This window comes from Galeopterus variegatus, unplaced genomic scaffold, assembly GCF_000696425.1.
Source record: "Galeopterus variegatus unplaced genomic scaffold, G_variegatus-3.0.2 Scaffold633, whole genome shotgun sequence".
Classification (NCBI taxonomy): Eukaryota; Metazoa; Chordata; class Mammalia; order Dermoptera; family Cynocephalidae; genus Galeopterus; species Galeopterus variegatus.
This window is the reverse complement of record NW_007726744.1, coordinates 303,016-322,421: the sequence shown is the minus strand read 5'-3', so window position 1 is coordinate 322,421 and position 19,406 is coordinate 303,016. Positions and strand designations below refer to the sequence as shown.

Sequence of the window (19,406 nt, the reverse complement as noted above, 5' to 3'; positions counted from 1 at the left end):
GAGTTAGATAAACTGCTCCCATCACAACTACCTGGAGTAGTTATCTTGCTCTCACTCCTCTGCCATTATCAAGTGCCTGCTACTGCTCATACCTGGCCCCAAATTCCAAACTTCCAGTCATTTATGGTCTTAGGAGTGCCTAAATGGTTACATGGCATTTTCCAAAGTAAACAAATCATATCGCTTCTAAAAGAGATCCCAGGGCCGGCCCGTGGCTCACTCGGGAGAGTGCGGTGCTGATAACACCAAGGCCCCGGGTTCGGATCCCATATAGGGATGGCCGGTTTGCTCACTGGCTGAGCGTGGTGCTGATAACACCAAGTCAAGGGTTAAGATCCCCTTACCGGTCATCTTTTAAATAAATAAATAAATAAAATAAAAGAGATCCCAAAGTTTAAGATAACTCTATTATGGCATACTCAATCATTCAAGACAGGATTGATACCGTTTTCTCAGCACCAAGTCTTCTTCCTCCAAGTGTCTCACCAGGAAAATCCCTATTTGTCCTTATCTAAATGCAACTCATTTTGCTTAAACAAAACTTATACTAAATTCCACGATGGCACCATTACAACAAGAATTATAATTAAGCAATTCAGGACCTTTTTGCTCTCTCCAGAAATTACACAAATATGCCTGTTTTTAGTCCAGCCAGTGCCATTTACTGCTCAACTTTGATTTCACATAGTAAGAAGGCTAGCTAGCTTTTGACCACAAGAACCAACCCAACTATTTTAAGCAACACACGTGATGATGTAGAATAAAGCTACTTAAGTAACAATTGGAATACAGCATTAAAAAAAACTCTTAGAAAAAAAGTGATTAATTTGATCTCTGACATCCATAACTGGCTCTTGAGTGTTGATCCCCCATTCTAGAAATACATTATACAGAAAGTCTTGCAAAAAGATTAGGTGAAATTTTCTTAAACTAATATAAAATCAGTTAATTCTTTGCAGCAATTGCCTTTGGGGTCATGGAAGCAAATTTTGAACTTAAATGGCCAATACTACAGCTCCTAACAGTTACATTTACAAAAATAAGTAAATAATCACCTTATTTCTTACTTTTGGGGGGGAGGGGGCCTGCTGGCCAGTATGGGGATCTGAACCCTTGACCTTGGTGTTATAACACTGCACTCTAACCAACTGAACTAAAGAGCCAGTTATTGTTTCTTACTTTTTAACATTTGCTACACATTATAAAAAATGTCAGTACACGTAGAATAGATATTTTAAAAACAGAGGGTGCACTTATTTAAGGGGGAAAAAAGCCAAAAAATATGTCCATTATTTATACTGCTAGTGCTCTAACTCAGTCTAGCAAAAATCATAAAGTCTAGCAAAAAATGATCATAGTTCTATAAAATATAATAAATGAGTACCACATAAAAGAGCAGTATAATAAATAGCAGCACATATATTATTTTGGTGATCAAACATGGACACAGGCAGAAAATGAAATAAACAGAGCTGTGAATTTTAGAAATAGGCCCCTTCCTCTCATTCCTAAAACCATGCAAAGCAGAACAGCCCAGTCAATATAAAACGAAAGATGCTAAAAGAATCTGAAGAAAATAAAAGGCAACCCTGATAATTAAAAGAATTACCTTTCGATAAAGGCTAAGTTAAAAGATGAGAATGTATTTGTGAAAACATGCCAAAGACAAAATGAAAAAGTCGACTGACGGTGCTAATAGCACAGTAAATTAGCTATTGGGATGCCACAGAAAACCAAAGGAAAAAGTAGAGGGAAAGAGCATATATCTAATTCAATAGAAAACATGGTTAAGACACATGAAAGATATTCAACTTCTGGAAACTTAGAAGTTAATTACTGAGGTTAAATGAATGTTGTACATGAAGACCAATGTAACAATGTACATTTACCTTCCAAGACATATGGAATACTGCAATGGATTTTAAAAAATGTAGTCAATAACCAGGGTAATAAATTGTACAGCCTGATAACTCTGAAAGGTAATACAATACTTGAAAGAACTAAATTTTGACATGAGGGGGGGGGCGCGTGGGGGAATGCCTGTCTCCTACTTAATGATGTTCCTTATAATCAAAAAGGAGTGTAACTCTGCCTGTGTCTGGAGAAAAGTGAGTGAGGAGATAAGAATGTGAAAACAGTCTCTTAATGAACAGAATTTTTATATAAACTAACCTTTTTCCTTGGATTTTCTATCTTGTTCTCTGTCCCGACTTTTGCTCCTGTGCTTATATGACTTTCGATCCCGGCTTTTCGACCTTCTTCGATCCCGACTGCGAGATCTATGTTTCCTTTCTGATCTGTCATGGCTTCTGCTTCTTCGTCGATCTCTACTTCTTAATAATTTAAAATGAAAGGAAAGCAACTTCAGCTGGTATTATAATAAGGCCACGAAGAAGTATATACTGTTGAATAATCAACAAGATTAAGCAAAACTTACCCTTAAAAATCAAATGAATAGAACCCACTATAAAACATTTACAACAGAAACCTTAAAAATTCAGAGTCTGGCCCGTGGCTCGCTCGGGAGAGTGTGGTGCTGATAACACCAAGGCCGTGGGTTCGGATCCCATATAGGGATGGCCAGTTAGCTCACTGGGTGAGCGTGGTGCTGATAACACCAAGGCCGTGGGTTCGGATCCCATATAGGGATGGCCAGTTAGCTCACTGGGTGAGCGTGGTGCTGATAACACCAAGTCAAGGGTTGAGATCATCTTTAAAAAAAAAAAGAAAAGAAAAGAAAAGAAATCTTAAAAATTTAATTTATCCCAAATAGTGTGCTAAGATAGTTATCACTGTGCTCTTTAAAGACTCTTCTTCAATTATAACTAGTTAAAACAGCAAAACTCATTTGATTTTGCATGTTTTCTCTTAGAATCAGTGGGAAGAGCACTTAAGATCTGGTATACTGATTTCTTAAAAAAGATTACGTCAAACCTCCTAGACAGGTTGCAAATAGCAAAAACGTTGCCCTGAAGATTCAACTTTCATAATACATCCTAGCAATTAAGGATACTTAGAGCTTCCTAAGTACTTTTCCAAGGAATAACACTAGTAATTACTACTATTTATTGTGTCATTAAGATCCAGACACTGTCTTATGTGTTTTATATGTACCTGCTTCGCCTTCTTTCTCTACTTCGTGATCTTTTGTGGTCCCGAGACCGGCTGCACCTTCGGTCAGAAGTTCGGCTTGAGTGCCTACTTCGTGAACGACTTCTCTTTCTTCTTTCCCTGTCACGAGCCCTTTCTTTTTCTCTTTCTTCCTCTTCTCTTCGTCTTTTCCTTTCCCTTTCTTCCCTTTCTCTCTCCCGCTCTTTTTCTCTTTCTTCTCTTTCTTGCTTCTCCTTTTTTAGACGCTCATCACGATCAGGTTCTTCGGTTCTTTTTCTTAACTTTTCCTAAGGAAACCAAGTTGCATTTTTATAGAACCATAATCTTAAAGACATTATCAAACAATGGTCACCTAATATGAAGCAATTTGTAGATCAATTTATGGAATTTGGTGCTGTTACAGGAAATGTAGAAATTCCAACACCATGTCTGTACACTAGATATTATTACTTGAAGTCCTCAAGAATATTTCTTCCCAATATCTGGCACTTCAGAGTAAAGAAAATAAAGTGCTTTGAAGTTTGATCAACACCAAAATTTCACAGAGATTATCACTACTTCAAATAATTACAAAGATCAGCAAAACATCAATGAACTTTATCATCTCCATGTGACTGATTTTTATCTAAAACATAACTAAAGTATATTTATTTTTAGCTATATCTAGTGACAGCTAAAAGCTACTGCGAGTTAGTTTTTAGCTGTAGCTAAAATATATGTTTAGAAGAAACTTACTTTTAATTCTTCTACAGTAGCTTTAATTTTGGCATAGCCCATGTGTTGTTTTCCCATCAAATGGTCATCTACCCGGGACTGGGCATCTCCTACTATCAAAAAGGCTCCACACACTTCACAAACTTCCATTTGTTTTTCTTGGGCAGCAAAACTTTCAATTGTCTGAAATGATAAATTAGTTAAGAATATCCGAGGAAGAAAGCAGGAACCAATCTCACAAAGTACTAACAGATTTCTAATGCGTGTGGATCGCTATTTCCATTTCCCCAAAGCAGTGATACTGGACAGCAACTGGTCAACTTTTAGAGAGGCATGCATGGCAACAGCAACCACCTTGCCATATCATCCAGGAAAAGTGTTGAGACCCACTGCTCAATTTTAACTATTGAATACCCATTTCAGAAAGCTACCTATTTCAGTATGTTGTTTAGGTTCAACAGGTGTGGTATCAGGCCAGCCTGTGGCTCACTCGGGAGAGTGCGGTGCTGATAACACCAAGGCCCCGGGTTCGGATCCCATATAGGGATGGCCGGTTCGCTCACTGGCTGAGTGTGGTGCTGACAACACCAAGTCAAGGGTTAAGATCCCCTTACCGGTCATCTTTAAAAAAAAAAAAAAAAAAAAAAGGTGTGGTATCCACATTCAAAACTCATTAAGGAACTAAACTCATTGAGCATAACCTGAACACATCCTATTCAATATTGAGGAACCAATGACCAATTATATTCTACCATCAATAACATCTAAAACATGTATATTATATTCTCCAATAAAAAGTTAAGGTGCCAGACCAGGGACTGGCAACGGGATCGCAACCCTCGGTGTTGCTCCCACGCCTCGCTCAGCCAGTGAGCGGGAACCGGTCCGCATGTGGGATCCGAACCCTCGGGCGGGAGCGCCGCCGCGCTTCCCAAGCGGCGCACCTATCCAGTGCGCCACCGGGCCGGCCCCAAGAGTTTACCAATTTTTAACGAAGTAAATATGTACTGAGTAATTTAATGTAATAAAAATGACAATAAAACCCAGCAGCCAGAGGCTTGTTTTTGTAAATAAAGTTTTACTGGAACACAGTCATATGCATTTGTATTGTCTAAGGCTGCATTCACAATACAATGGCAGAGCTACTAAGCTGCCAGGGACCTTGTGGCCTGCAAGCCTTAAAATATTTACTTTATGACCGTTTAAAAGAAAGTTTGCTGACTCTTAATTTAGGATATTAGAAAATTGTCTTCAAAGATTCTCAAATAGGAATAGATCCCAAGTAATTCATAACAAACAGGCTGGGTAACTTAAAATGAGGCTGTTACTCACCGAGGTTGTGGATCGAAGCAATTCTCTCTCTTCTTTTAACTGTTCAACTAATTTCATCATTCCCTGGGCTTCTTCTACCTTTCCTTCAGATCCTAATTCTTCAATCTAAGAAGGGTAAACGGAAAAAAAGTCAAGACTCCTTTCTAACCAAACTAAGCATTTTCCTCCCCCCCACCCCCCCATTAGGTTGTTTTTGGTTTTCTTCACTGTACCTTCTTTGGGTTGAGAGAGAGAGAGAGAGTGTGTGTGTGTGTGTGTGTGTTAACAGTTTTAATGAAGTACAATTTAAGTATACTTCATTGAGAAGCAATAAAACGTTGTGTGTGTGTGTGTGTGTGTGTGTGTGTGTGTGTGTGTGTGTGTGTGTGTGTGTTAACAGTTTTAATGAAGTACAATTTAAGTATACTTCATTGAGAAGCAATAAAACATCCATTTTTGATATGTCTGGACATATCACCACCACCAATCTAGATAACGAACATATCCATCATCCCAAAAGGCTTCCTCCTACCTCTTTTTAGTGCCTCCTCTAAACTCAATCCCATACATATCCCCAGGCAACCACTGATCTGCTTTCTCACTACAGATTAGTTTGGGTTTTCTAGAATTTTATATGAATGGAATCATAGTTTGTATCCCTTTTTTGGTCTGGCTTCTTTCACTCAGCCTAATAAATTTTAAGATTTATCCATACTGTTGCATGTAGTTAATTCCTTTTTATTACTGAGCTGTATGTATTCCATCATATGGATATATCATAATTTAATTATCTATTCACCTGTTGATGGACATGTGAATTGTTTCCAGTTTTGGTTTTTTGGCCTATTAGGAATAAAGCTCCTAAGAATACTGGCATACCAGTCCCTACAGAGACACATTTTCATTTCTCATGGGTAAATACTTAGAAATGGAATGGCTCATGGTACATTAACTTTTTTTCATCTTTTCATATATTTATTTACCACCCTTATATCTTCATTGGTTAAGTGTCTGTTCCAAGTATTTTCAAATATTAACATACACAATTCTCACCTGCTGCAGGAGTACATCAATTTTGTCTGTTAGAACCTGAATTTTTTCTTCATTTTTGCCTGTTGGGCCAGCTGCCTATTGAAAACAATAAAATATATTATCAACATGTAAAAAACAAACATTCAAACTCTCACATAAATAGTATTTCTATTTAATAATTAAAATGTTTAATCACAGGATAGTAATCCAATCACCTTCAATTTTGGTTAGTCAATTACATTTTTTTTGTTGGTAATGATATTTGAGAAAAATTTTATGATCAACAAAATCAGGGGCTGGCTGGTTAGCTCAGCTGGTTAGAGTGCCACCTTGAAATAATAAGATCAAGGGCTCAGATCCCCATATTGGCCAGCTGCATCCCCTGCCCCCCTAAATCAATGTTATATTTACTAATAAAGACTGAAAAAATGCCTTAAGTTTTATATCATTCTAACAGAACAAAGTAATGAATTAAAGACAAGTTTCACAAATACTAGGAAGGTCTTTGGGTCTCCAGAGAACAAGGACCCTTTACAAAGACTAAATTCATTTCATACTTACCCCAGAGGACTGCTGGTTTTGAGATAATGCCAAACGAGCATGGCCTCGTCTGATTCTACGTTCTACTTCTGCAAGTAAGCTCTGTAAGTATCGCAAAAAATCTCTCTCATAGCCAACTTTCATAAAACGAGAACTCTTCTCATATCTGATAAAATGAAAATAAACAAGCACTTATATTCCAAACCTTTATTTATTACAACTCACATATTCTATCTTAGCCAGTCTCAAGAACTGTTGTATTTAGGCTGAAGAGCAAACTAGGTTTACATGAAGTGAATTTCTGGTTGTCCCTCCTTCTGGTAAAGGAAAGGCAGTATATAGCATTATGTTTGATTAAGAGCATTCGTTTTACACAGGGTTTAACCCCCAGCTCTACCACTATACTGAAACTGGGTCCCTAGACTTGGGACAAGTTCCTTCTATAATGTCAGGGCTGTTAAAAAGCAAATGTTATAGAGGAAAAAAGTTTGGCATAAACTAATGCACTTATATCATGGCCTACAGTAATACCACTGAAGCTACACAATTTTTTTACCATCCCCAGCCAGTAGCCAGTGATTGGACCTCCATCAGACATTAATTTGACATTAATTCCAATTATTTCCAACCCTTATCCCCTTTAAACCAAATGACTAGGGGGAAATAATTTTTTTTAAAAAGACAAAAAAGTATAACTTACTGTTTTCGTAAATTTTCATCATGAATTTTTTCACATGGACCTGGAAAAAAAAATGAAAAATATGAATGTATAAATCATTTGTAACATTAACAACCTTTTCTCTTGCCAAAAAAGGGGAAAGTTTTCTTTTTAAAATGGAAAAAAGATCCAGTTATCACTGAGTAGTGTATAGACACCTATATTGATCCTACTGAACCATGAAGCATCATGCTCAAATAGCACATGAAAATTGGTCTCCTCAGTCTTCAAGGTCAATGTAATGGAGAGTAACTATATGGTAATTAGAGAAGGGAGAGGAGGTGAAGGAAGGAAGAAAATTGTTCCTTACTGTTACCAAAGAAAACTGATGGGGTGGACCACTGATCTGAACCACCACTGATATTTTATTATTTTCAAATACCTGCATATAAAGTCAAATAATGCAAGGCTAGCAACCTAGTCCTACTCCTTCCCACCTCCAAAAAGCAACCAATTTCAAATCTTTTAGCTATTTCTTCTGGAATTTACCTCTATATCTCTAAATTTTATACTTATTTTGTTTTTTCTTGGTTTATCAGGCTTAGACATCAAAATTCTAGGTTGAACAAACATTCAGTGTTTATATTGACTGTGCAAATACTGTTCAAACAGTATTGGGCCAAACAGAAGGTACATTATGATGACATCTCTGATACACTTTTCTTGGAATTTTTTCATTTGTTTTGTTTTTCACGTATCTATTTCCAAATTCTTCTCAAACACTTCAACTCTGCAACAGAAACTATATCAATACTAATTTCCTTTAAGACTCAAAATATATCAGATAATCAGTGTCATTTCTTCTGTCTGTATTGCATGCGGTTTTTACTCAATTTCTTGTTTTTCTTTTTCATTCTTGGTTTACACAAATGTTTTGGTGGAGTTTCCTCAGAAAAGGTCCACAGAAGATAAATTTGTTGAGACCTTGCATGACTGAAAAAAAATTTTCTTTTTTACCCTCATACTTTGTTATTTGGATATATAGCTAACTTTGGCAAAAATACAATTTCACTCAGAACCCTTAGGGTGTTTCTCCAATGTCTTCAAGCTTCAGTGTTGTTACTGACAAGTCTTAGGCCATCCAGATTCATAATCTTGTGACCTTCGCACTCCCTACCCCTGGTATTCTGAAACTTCACAATGGTGTGCCTTAGTATGAGTCTTTTTCATTCACTGTGCCAATCACTTAAAGAATCCACTCACTCTAGAGACTGACATCCTTCAGTAATGCAAATCTTTTTTATTTCTTTGATAATTTCATGCCCCATATGGTTTTTCTGTCTGGAACTATTAATCAGGTATTAAGAGTTCCTGGATTGATCTAAATTTTTTTTTAATTTGTATTCTTTTCTGTTCTATTGCCCAACATTCCAACAAACTTCCTGAATTTTATTTTGAAATCTTTCCAATGATTTTATTTCAGATTTCTCCAGGTCTAATTACTAAGTGTTTTTCTGTCATTCAAAAGTTCCCTTTTTAGGGCCGGCCCGTGGCTCACTCGGTAGAGTGCGGTGCTGGTAACACCAAGGCCGCGGGTTCGGATCCTATATAGGGATGGCCGGTTTGCTCACTGGCTGAGCGTGGTGCTGACAACACCAAGCCAAGGGTTGAGATCCCCTTACCGATCATCTTTTAAAAAAATAAATAAATAAATAAATAAATAAATATTACTAGAATAATATATGGGAAATTACAGCACTAGAAGATGCCAAGTACTCTTTCAGATATGACCTGATCCTGTTAAAATTTGATGGTAGTTGCTGTGGATGTCAAAGGAGGACTCTTGTGCAATTAAAGTTGCGCATACAAAACTGTCATCTCAGAGCACTTTGACTAACAAGGAGTTTGTGACATTCTGCAGGAAAGTGAAAGCACTTGGTTAGCTCACTTGGGAGAGCGTGGTGCTGACAACACCAAGTCAAGGGTTAAGATCCCCTTACCAGTCATCTTTTAAAAAATAAAAATTAAAAAAAATAAAATAATAAAAATCTTTTTCTTCTGCTTTCCCCATAATTTCTAATTCCACTACATTCTCTTTTTTTCTGTTAGTTTTGTTAATTTCTCATATTAAAGGTTTTCTTCAAATATCTGGCTGGTGTTCCTTTGTAGGCAACTGATTTTTAAAAGATACTTCCAAAATCTAACTGGAAGTTGGTACGGACAGGCAGGGTTTGTCAACTAATGGGCTTTATCATAGGAAAATCAGGCAGTAAGACTTTCTTTTAGGAGATTCCCCAAGGGTCAGTACCTGTAGAGATCATTTATCTGGAACTGTTGACTTTCTCTAGAGAAGAATCCTCTTCTGCCTGGGGAAAAACATCTGGCTGTACCCTTCTAGGGACAAGGCAGAAAAGAACCCCACTATTAAGAACACAGAACTTGTTTAATTTCTTTTACGGTCTCATTTTTACTTGCTACTGCCCTATGCTATGTATGCAATCTCAAGATCTATACTCTTCCAGCCCTAATACACTAAGGCAAACATTGTGCATAATGAATTAATTTCTTTTATGTATCTAGAATGATACCAGTTATGCACCATCCTTGAGAGAATTGAAAAAAGTCAATTATTCTTTGTATTCTGTGGTTCAGATGAACTAGTGTCTCTCTAATCCAATTTCTCCAGAAAACAACCCTCTATTCTCCTGGGGCGTAGGGATGGGAGAGGTAGGACCAACATATGCACAGGACCACCTAGACCAGTGGCTCTCGACCAGAAGGAATTTTGCCCCCACCCCCACCCCCAGGGACATTTGGCAATGTCTGAGGACATTTTTGGTTGTCACAATGGGGGAAGGGGTATTCTACTAGTATCTAGTGGGTAGAGGCCAGGGATACTGCTAAACATCCTACAATGCTTGTGACAGTCCCCCAAAAACCAGCTCAAAATGTCAACAGTATCAGGTTGAGAAATCCTGAACTAGACTAATCTCTCTCATTTTCAGCCCCATGACTCAACCCTGCCTTCTGTGGTACCTGGTGCCTCCAAATCCTGAGCCTTTCCAGGGTTCTGTTGATCAAACACTCGCTTCTTTTTAGTATCCCCTTCTGCAGGCTTTTAGGGCACAGGTTTCTCTGTTCTGTTGAGTTTGCTGCTGCTACTCCTCCATCCACTTGTCATCTTCAAAAAATTTGCTGACATCTCTAATGATGTCTCCTCTTCCATTTACATCTTTTTAAAAATTTTTCATTTTAGTGGAGTTTTGGGAGGAAGTGGAAATAGACATGATTGTTTAATTAAGCCATGATGTTTAACCAGACTGACATTTTATTAATACATCCAAATATCTAAGCCAAGTAAGAAATTATCAGCAAATCTTTAAGAAAAAAATTTTTTTCAGAATTATAAAGAACTCGTTTTTTAAAAAATCATAAATTTGATTAAAGTTACACAGAAAATCCACTTACCAAGATCAGAACGAGTATTTGTGAACAATTCCGCAGGACAAAAACCACAGAGATAATATTTACAAACCTAGTGAAGAAAAACAAAGGTACTTAAGCTTTTTTTAACTGCTCAGTTTTAAAACTATATTGGAAAAGAGTGCCAAATAATTATTTTCTCATTTCTCGATCTATTCACATCTTTCGAACAAGTAAGAGTAAGAACAATTTGTTGAATCATATTAATCAGGTAAATAAGTGACTTTTGGACTCCCGAATTTCAATAAAAGAAAATATGTGCAGGACTGACAGAGTTACAGGAATTTCTGCTACCTACTTTTAGTTGCCACCTTCTGGCCCCCCCAATAGCAACAAAAAATACAGGGAAGACATCCCAGAATGACAGGAAATTTTTTTTATTTTAATAAATCTATACTGTTGTTATTTTAACTTTTTAATAGACTAGAACCTATTTACAGATTAGGATTTGAGAATTACTGTCTAAATCACAGATAACACCCATTTAAAGCACTTTGGTTCCATGTTTTTGCTTAAAAGATCCTGTAACAGGCCTTAAAATGTATTGGATATTTATGCACATGCCAATACTTTACTGAATGATTCTTGGGGGTTTCCTATGGTATGAGAAAAAAGCTATTAATACGAAACCAACTTTTAATTCTTTCCCATTGGTACTTTCGTAAGTCCTTCAGATACAGTCCAAAACTGCTCTATCCAATATTTCATCTGTAACACTGCAATCAAACCATGTTAATCAAATTCCAAAATGTCACCCTTCCTTCACATAAAACTACATTGTTACTGGGTGATTATCAATGCACAACTACGAAATGAAAGAAAAGGTAGTGTTAAATTTAAATTTGAGAGTTCTCTCTAGACACTTAGGACTTAACACTATATCTGAAATAAACTGTCTTCTGCCTCAAAGGCTTGACAGTTGTTTGAAATAATGTGGTTTCATAAACTGTGTCCAGAAGAATTAAAGTCATAAAACACATCTAAAGATTTATAGATAATATCTAAACAGATTTAGTTTTATGTCAATATTATCCTTATATAGCCTTATGTCCTAGTATCTCTGTACTGTTTTCTTTAGCGGTTCTAAGACTTGGCTTTTAAGATTATTCTTTGTAACACTGTTCTTACAAATAAGTCATTTACTAAAAAAAAAAAAAAATCCTATATGCGTTGAATAGCTTTTTCAAATTATTTCTGAGCTTCCAATCGTCATGAGATGTTTTTAAATGCTATATACTTTTCTAATTATTAAAAAGTCTAATTTGTTAAACTTTGTGTTCACTCTAAGTGTATAACAATAAAATACCAATGCAATACTCAGTTTTTAAAAACATTTAAGAATTTCTTTTATTTGGGTGAGGGAGGATGGGGCAAAGAGCATGCCACTTTCACTGTGGCCTAATCTTTCAGAATATTAATTTCAGACCCTTGTTCCACAGACCCAACAATTACTTAGCAATTTCACAAAACTGTTTAGTAAAAGTTACTGCCAGAATTAGCCATTCTTTATGGTTATAAACTGTATAGTTACATAATAATTTTAAAACTAAATTTATTGTGCAGCCTTTATAGATATCAAAGTTTACTATTACTGTGTAATTTTACCTTCACTTACTTGTAAATATTTATTTTGATTTCTATTTCCCATTTTAACAGAAGGAAGGCTTTTGGAAAAAATTCTATCTAAAGATTGATTTTATTGTTTTCAATAGGACTTCTATTGCCATCATGACCAATACAAGAATATTGTTCCTTCTTAAATTTAAACTGGGCAAGCCACAATCTCTACAATTCTCAGAAAAGCTCACCATTAAAATGAGGAATAAACACATCTCTACAGTCCTTCCTGACTCTAAAATATAACGAAGTACAAACTCCAAGTATTACTAAGAAGGAAATCATATGATTCTGTTTAGTAATAAAATATCAATATAGTGCTTACTGAAACTACATGTGAAAAGACAAAGAACTTTTTGAAATAGTCAAGCAAGTGAAACAGGTATGTTTAGAGAAGCAATATGGTGCAAAGTTTGAATCTTGGCCACCACTTATCTGTAATCTGCCTTGGTTTCCTCATACGGGGGAAGAAAAAAAAGGGACACAATAAATATCTCATGGTGGGACCGTGAAGATTATATTGTACAGGTTTGTTAAACTGGGAGTAGAGGGTAGGTCAGTCTGATTTTTAAACTACTACCAATTAATTTAAAAAAATGTTTTTAGGCCACTATGTAGACCTAACAAGACATGCCTGCCTGTGGGCCAACCAGGAGCTTCCTAATTTGGTCCAATCACCTTATCTGAGAGGAAGAAAGTGAGATCAACCACATGTCCTGTCATAAAGCATCCAGCTAGAACCCCACTTTCCCAAATCCAGCTCATGTGCTCTTTCCACTCTTCAACTCTCCTTAAGATACTGCTTTACCATTTAATGGCAAACCAAAATTTATTTGGTCCAATCACCTTATCTGAGAGGAAGAAAGTGAGATCAACCACATGTCCTGTCATAAAGCATCCAGCTAGAACCCCACTTTCCCAAATCCAGCTCATGTGCTCTTTCCACTCTTCAACTCTCCTTAAGATACTGCTTTACCATTTAATGGCAAACCAAAATTTATTGTTATGCTACTCAATAAACTCTAGCTAGACTGCTTCTTTTAACTCTCCTCAGGAATTGAAACATTTTTTAAATGAGGTATACAATACATATTTGGATGCTTCAAATGAAATTATCAATGCTGATAACAAGAATCAACCTACAGAATCAGTATCTTACTTTTGGGTATGATCATATCAATTGCTCAAATTTTGTGACACTAGCAATCTGTATTTAATAGTAAACCCTAAGAGAGATAAACCTTATTACAAGTTAATACTCATGCAAACTCTCTAAATACCTATTAATTAATTCATTCACTTAGTCTTTTATTCAGCAAGTCTTTCCTAAATGTCCACCATGGACCTAACAATCTGATAACCAAAGGTGGAAGGCATATGGACCACGTGGGATGGAGAATATCAGAATTCTCTTTAACATAATTATGATTTATCCTCTTAATAAATTTAAGGCAACACCAGTGACCAGAAGAGTTCATTTTCAACAACACAGCTTTAACTCCAGTTAAGAGAATGCAGACACGCAACGAATCTTGGAAATTTGACTACAAAATTTTAATTACACATTTCCATCATTTTAAACAAAGCTGAATTGTCAAAAAATTAAAACAATATCTGCTGTTAGATATACGGTTGGGAGAATGACATTCCAACAATACTAGAGGCTGAATTTGGCTGCATCCATCAAAATGTAAACTGCATTTCTTTGTCATTTTCTTTCTAGAAAGCTATCCTACAAGTGGCTCAGATACATAAGGGTACTTTTAAAAGTTTGTAGAAAAATAGGAAAAATAATAAATCTTTCCATGAACTTTTTGAAGACAATTCATATATATTGTACATTCACTGTAGCTTGGTTGGGAACTGGAAAAGAATTAGACATAATCTACACATCCAAAAGGAAACAAATAAATTAAGGTAGATTGATATGTACCAACAAGGAAAGATTCTGCAGTATAATACAAAAGTTACTTAAAATATTATGTTGGTTGCAGCGCAGTCTTCTAACACCAAGGTTAAGGAAGATTAAGGTTTCAGATCCCTATAATAGCCTACCGCCAAGAAAAAGAAAAAATTATGTAAGTGTATGTGTCTGTAAATTTTAGGAAAAGTCTCAAATTTTTACCAATTTTAAAATTATTTGGGGGGAGGATGTGGAAATGGGGCAAGGAGCAAGAACAGACTTTCACAGTTTACTTACTTCTGTGTTACATTTGAATCTTTTATAGCAAGCATGTTAACTTTAGTAAAAAACTTTGGGGGGGAGGGGCAGCTGGCCAGTATGGGTGGTGTTTTAACATAGCATTCTAACCAACTGATCTAACCAGCCAGCCCTTAATGGTTCTAAACTCAAAGGGAAAACATAAAATAGTAAAACCGATTCCCTAATGTATTAATGAAATCACTGTTTAAATGAGAGAATGTGATTTAATGTAAAGACACATTTTGGTGGGTTTAAGTATGAATATTTAACTGGAAAAATGCTAGCTAATTCTTACACTTAAAAAGTCTTTTTTTTTTTTTTTTTTTTTTAGCATTCACTTCATTTTACTCAAAAAAGTACACAATAAGAACATCTTAATGACTTTTGTCTTTCTATAACTACCTGAATCAATCAGAAAGCAATGTAATTCTCCCTTGAGCTAATTAAATATTTTCAATGTTGTCTGCATTATTTTTGTTAAACTGCTCCCCAAATCAGTTGCCTAGCTGTTTTTCACTACCGTCCACGTCAGCTAAGTTATGTACCAATAGTAAAGTCTTCAAATCATTAAATCATATATAAATGTCTTTACAAACATTTACAAATATAGATCCCTAGCTAAATTTTTGTGGGATGCCCCAAAGAACTTCTTTTGGTATTCTAAGTTACTAACAACCTTGGATAGGTATTTGCCTCCCCAAAATACCAAGTTCCATTTTATAAACAAGTTATAAAGAAAACATATTTATTCAATCTTTATTTCCTGACATCTACATACTGGCAAAATAATTCATGTTGGCAACAGTCAACCTGATATTTGAGGACAGGAACTTTAATAAAAAATTCTAAATAGTCAACTACAATTACCTTATATTTTGAAATAGTTATCTCTCAGTGTCCTCAAGAAATTGGTTCCAGGACACTGCCCACCCCCAGTGTAGAGGGATGCTCAAGTCTCTTACATAAAATGGCATAAAACCTACCATACATCCTCCCATATACTTTACATTGTTTCCAGACTACTTATAATACCTAACACAATGTAAATAACTGTTTTACTGTATTTTAAAAATTTGTATTTTTATTGCTGTCGTTACTTTTTTTCAAATATTTTTGATCCCAGGTTGGATGAATCTGCGGATGTGTAACATACTGATGGGGGACAGGATGAAATATTATTGCAATACCTAACTGTCATACACATTTCATTGAAAATCCAGGAATGCCTAAAAATTTTACTGGTGTGTGTGTGGGGGGGAACACACACCTTTCACCCTGTAGTCTTTTGTCACTTCCACCATTAATAGTTTAATTCTGGGCCGGCCCGTGGCTCACTCGGGAGAGTGCAGTGCTGATAACACCAAGGCCCCGGGTTTGGATCCCACATAGGGATGGCCGGTTTGCTCACTGGCTGAGCGTGGTGCTGACAACACCAAGTCAAGGGTTAAGATCCCCTTACCGGTCATCTTTAAAAAAAAAAAAAGTTTAATTCTGACAACAGGCTAGAGGCAAATGTTTCTTTTTAGTTAAGAGTTAACTTTTATTAAAAAATGGATAAACCCCAAAAGATATAATTTTTAATAAAAGAATTTATACCAAAAAGATTCAGTCCCTGATAATATATAGTTTTTTCTCAACTAAACCATGATCACACTTTCCAGTCATTTATTTCCATGCCTTAAATTTTATTACATATACCTTTGTAGTCACAGTTCACTCTCTCTTATTTATTGCCTACACAAACTTCTGGTAAAATTTCAATTTTCCATAGCAGCCTGACAGTAAACATCTCTGCTGCTTAGAAGACTTCAATCATTTTCCAATGTAATGAAGTCCAAACTTTTAACAAGGTTTGTAAAATCCATTCAAAACCAGATCCCTGTCTACCTATCCACACTCTCCACCCAATAAAAACAAGGCCTCCAGCTAACAACACTACCTACAATTTTCCAAATTCACTGATTTTCCCCAGCCCTTTCTTCAGGCTAGCAACATTTGTCTTCATTCCTTCTCCCTCAGGCTAATTCCTTCCAATCCTTTAGGTCCCATATTTAACGGCCACTTTGTCTGAGAGGCCTTTCCAGAGTATCCATCCCAGTCTGGGTTATACCCCTCTCCAGTTTGCTCTTTGCACCCTATATAGGCACTGCGGCACTTATCACATTGTCTTATGAGAGTGCGTTTACTCCTTTATATCTGTCAACACCACAACATATAGATACATAAGTGCTGTATCCATACTATTCTGCTACCTACCATAGCAATACATTTTTGAATAAATGAATATAGAAATTTCCCCAACTTACAAGTAAAAAATGAGAAAATTAAGCATATTTCATAAAATAATGATGCAATGAACTTTACTTCTCCCTTTGTAAGGAAATCAAGTCTAATGACACACACATTTTTCCTAAAACCACACAAATATTTAGCAAATATCTTAATATTTTCAGTGTGATAATAGTATTGTAGTTATGTTTTTTTAAAAGTTCTTATATCCGGGCCAGACCATGGCTCACTCGGGAGAGTGCGGTGCTGGTAGCACCAAGGCCATAGGTTCGGATCCTATATAGGGATGACCGGTTCGCTCACTGGCTGAGTGTGGTGCTGACAACACCAAGTCAGGGGTTAATATCCTCTTACCAGTCATCTTTAAAAAAAAAAAAAAAAAGTTTTTATATCTTAGAGATACATAATGATGACTTTCAGGTTGATATGATAGAATTGCTTCAAAATAATGAATAAAGGAAATAATACTGACCATGTATTGATAATGTTGAATTGGGTATGGCTACATAGAGAGTTTAGTACTCTAATTCTGTATGTTTTGGGGAGAAAAAGCAAACAGCAGTCATATATGCATATAACACATGGACTGCTGGCAATTTTCTGAAGCCAGCACTTACCATATAAATAAGGCAGAAAATGCCTACATTTCTATCATCATTTTGATGACTCCCAAATTAAAACTAGTAAAACACTTTACAGTAGATGTCACACACTATAACTACTAATTTATTTTATTTTATTTATTTATTTTTTATTTTTATTTTTTTTTTTAAAGATGACCGGTAAGGAGATCTCAACCCTTGACTTGGTGTTCTCAGCACCACGCTCAGCCAGTGAGCGAACTGGCCATCCATATATAGGATCCGAACCCGTGGCCTTGGTGTTATTAGCACCGCACTCTCCCGAGTGAGCCACAGGCCGGCCCAATAACTACTAATTTTTTGCTTTTAATTTTCCCTTCCCAATTCTGAACCCTTTTTAGATAAACTAAAAAGTTCACAAGTAAAAATGTGGATAAAAGCCTTGTTTTTTCTTTTCTAAACAACTTTTCAGTATCAATGACAATATGTTAACATTCCAAAGATTTTAGAAAAGAACACTTAGTTCGACTCCTTTCATAAATTATTAAACCTTCACAGAACAGAGGGTATGGTTGAATTTTTTTTTTTTTTTTCTTTTTCGTGACCGGTAAGGGGATTGCAACCCTTGGTGTGATGTCACCCACACCGCGCTCAGCCAGTGAGCGCACTGGCCATTCCTATATAGGATCCGAACCCGCGGGGGCGGGGAGAGCGTCGCTGTGCTCCCAGAGCCGCACTCTCCCGAGTGCGCCACGGGCTCGGCCCGGTATGATTGAATTTGATAAGTTCTTTGATGAAAGAAATCTCATCTCAGATATTATTAGAATCAGAGTTAAGCCAACAATTAAGTAATTTCACTTTCAGTTTTAGAGCTGGAATGTAAAAACCTCAATTTGAACTACAAAATTCCTATTATATTACATAAAAAAAATAAAATCTCCAGACCAGACTTTACAATTCCCTACCATCTTCTAATAATGACTACTGTAAATGCCTTCTCTGGCAAACACTGAAATCTTCCCAAGCGGACGCTAACTGAAGGGTACTCACCCTAGGCAGTTACAATCATATGCTTTCCTCATTACCGCAGTTGTTAAGGACTAACCAAGCAGAGCAGATACAAACTGCTCAATAAAAAAATACCAATAATCTCAGGCAAATGCAAAATACAAAAATATAAGAGGTGGGGTTAGGAAAATAATAAACAGGTAAACGAGGTGGGAGGGTGAGTCAATGAATCCTCGAACAGTATTAAAGCTGTTTCACTTAGCTGAAAACTACTCTCTATCTCTCAGATCCAGAGGTAGCAATCTACAAAGTTGGAAATGCCTGTAAAGAATTAACCCCAGTAAAGCGCTTTCTGAGATTCAACCTTGGTGGTGTTTGCATATGTTAACATTCCAAATAAATGACTGATGAGTTGCACCACAGATGCACCCTTCACTTAAAACCTAGCTCCCCAGGTGTTACTTGCTCTCACACCACTGATTGTGAAGAGTAGGGAGAAAAACATAACAGTATTAGAAGCTACTACCAAACTAATACCAATTACAATTTAATTGTGCACATCTGCACAATTAAAGCCCGGGACTGACCAAGATGGGTCAAGAAGCACTAGTTCACAAACTTTAAAATGCATAAGAGGAGCCATTTTTTTAAAATGAAGGTTTTTGGATCTTTCCCCCAAACCTACAGAATCAGTCACTTTGGAGGGTGAGATACAGAAATCTGCATTTAAAACAAATTCCACAAGTCAGTCAAATACTGACTGGAACTACAGATACTTTTAATGCTAAGGTAAAATTTCCAATTTGACCGTTAAATATCTACAGATGCCACAACAACTGGAGTTTTAATACACTGTTGC

General features: G+C 36.2%; 1 protein-coding gene across 8 annotated transcripts in view; it reads right to left on the bottom strand.

Annotated features, from left to right (window-relative positions):
* The window catches only part of LUC7L3 (LUC7-like 3 (S. cerevisiae)), a 26,076-nt gene that overhangs the window by 3,900 nt on the left and 2,770 nt on the right, over positions 1–19,406 (bottom strand). For 6 of the 8 annotated variants that reach the window (XR_550353.1, XM_008570832.1, XM_008570826.1 and 3 more), the window contains exons 2-9: positions 10,835–10,901; positions 7,409–7,448; positions 6,730–6,874; positions 6,190–6,264; positions 5,158–5,262; positions 3,847–4,008; positions 3,115–3,398; positions 2,173–2,333 (exon numbers count right to left, since the gene is read on the bottom strand). Coding sequence is in view for 7 of the 8 variants with exons in the window: in XM_008570832.1 (XP_008569054.1) it covers positions 2,173–2,333; positions 3,115–3,398; positions 3,847–4,008; positions 5,158–5,262; positions 6,190–6,264; positions 6,730–6,874; positions 7,409–7,448; positions 10,835–10,901 (1,039 nt within the window). In the remaining variant the exon portion in view is untranslated. Of the gene's footprint in view, positions 1–2,172; positions 2,334–3,114; positions 3,399–3,846; positions 4,009–5,157; positions 5,263–6,189; positions 6,265–6,729; positions 6,875–7,408; positions 7,449–9,674; positions 9,761–10,402; positions 10,522–10,834; positions 10,902–19,406 lie in introns of those variants that run through there. The other 2 variants (XM_008570829.1, XM_008570830.1) reach the window with 2 other exon arrangements.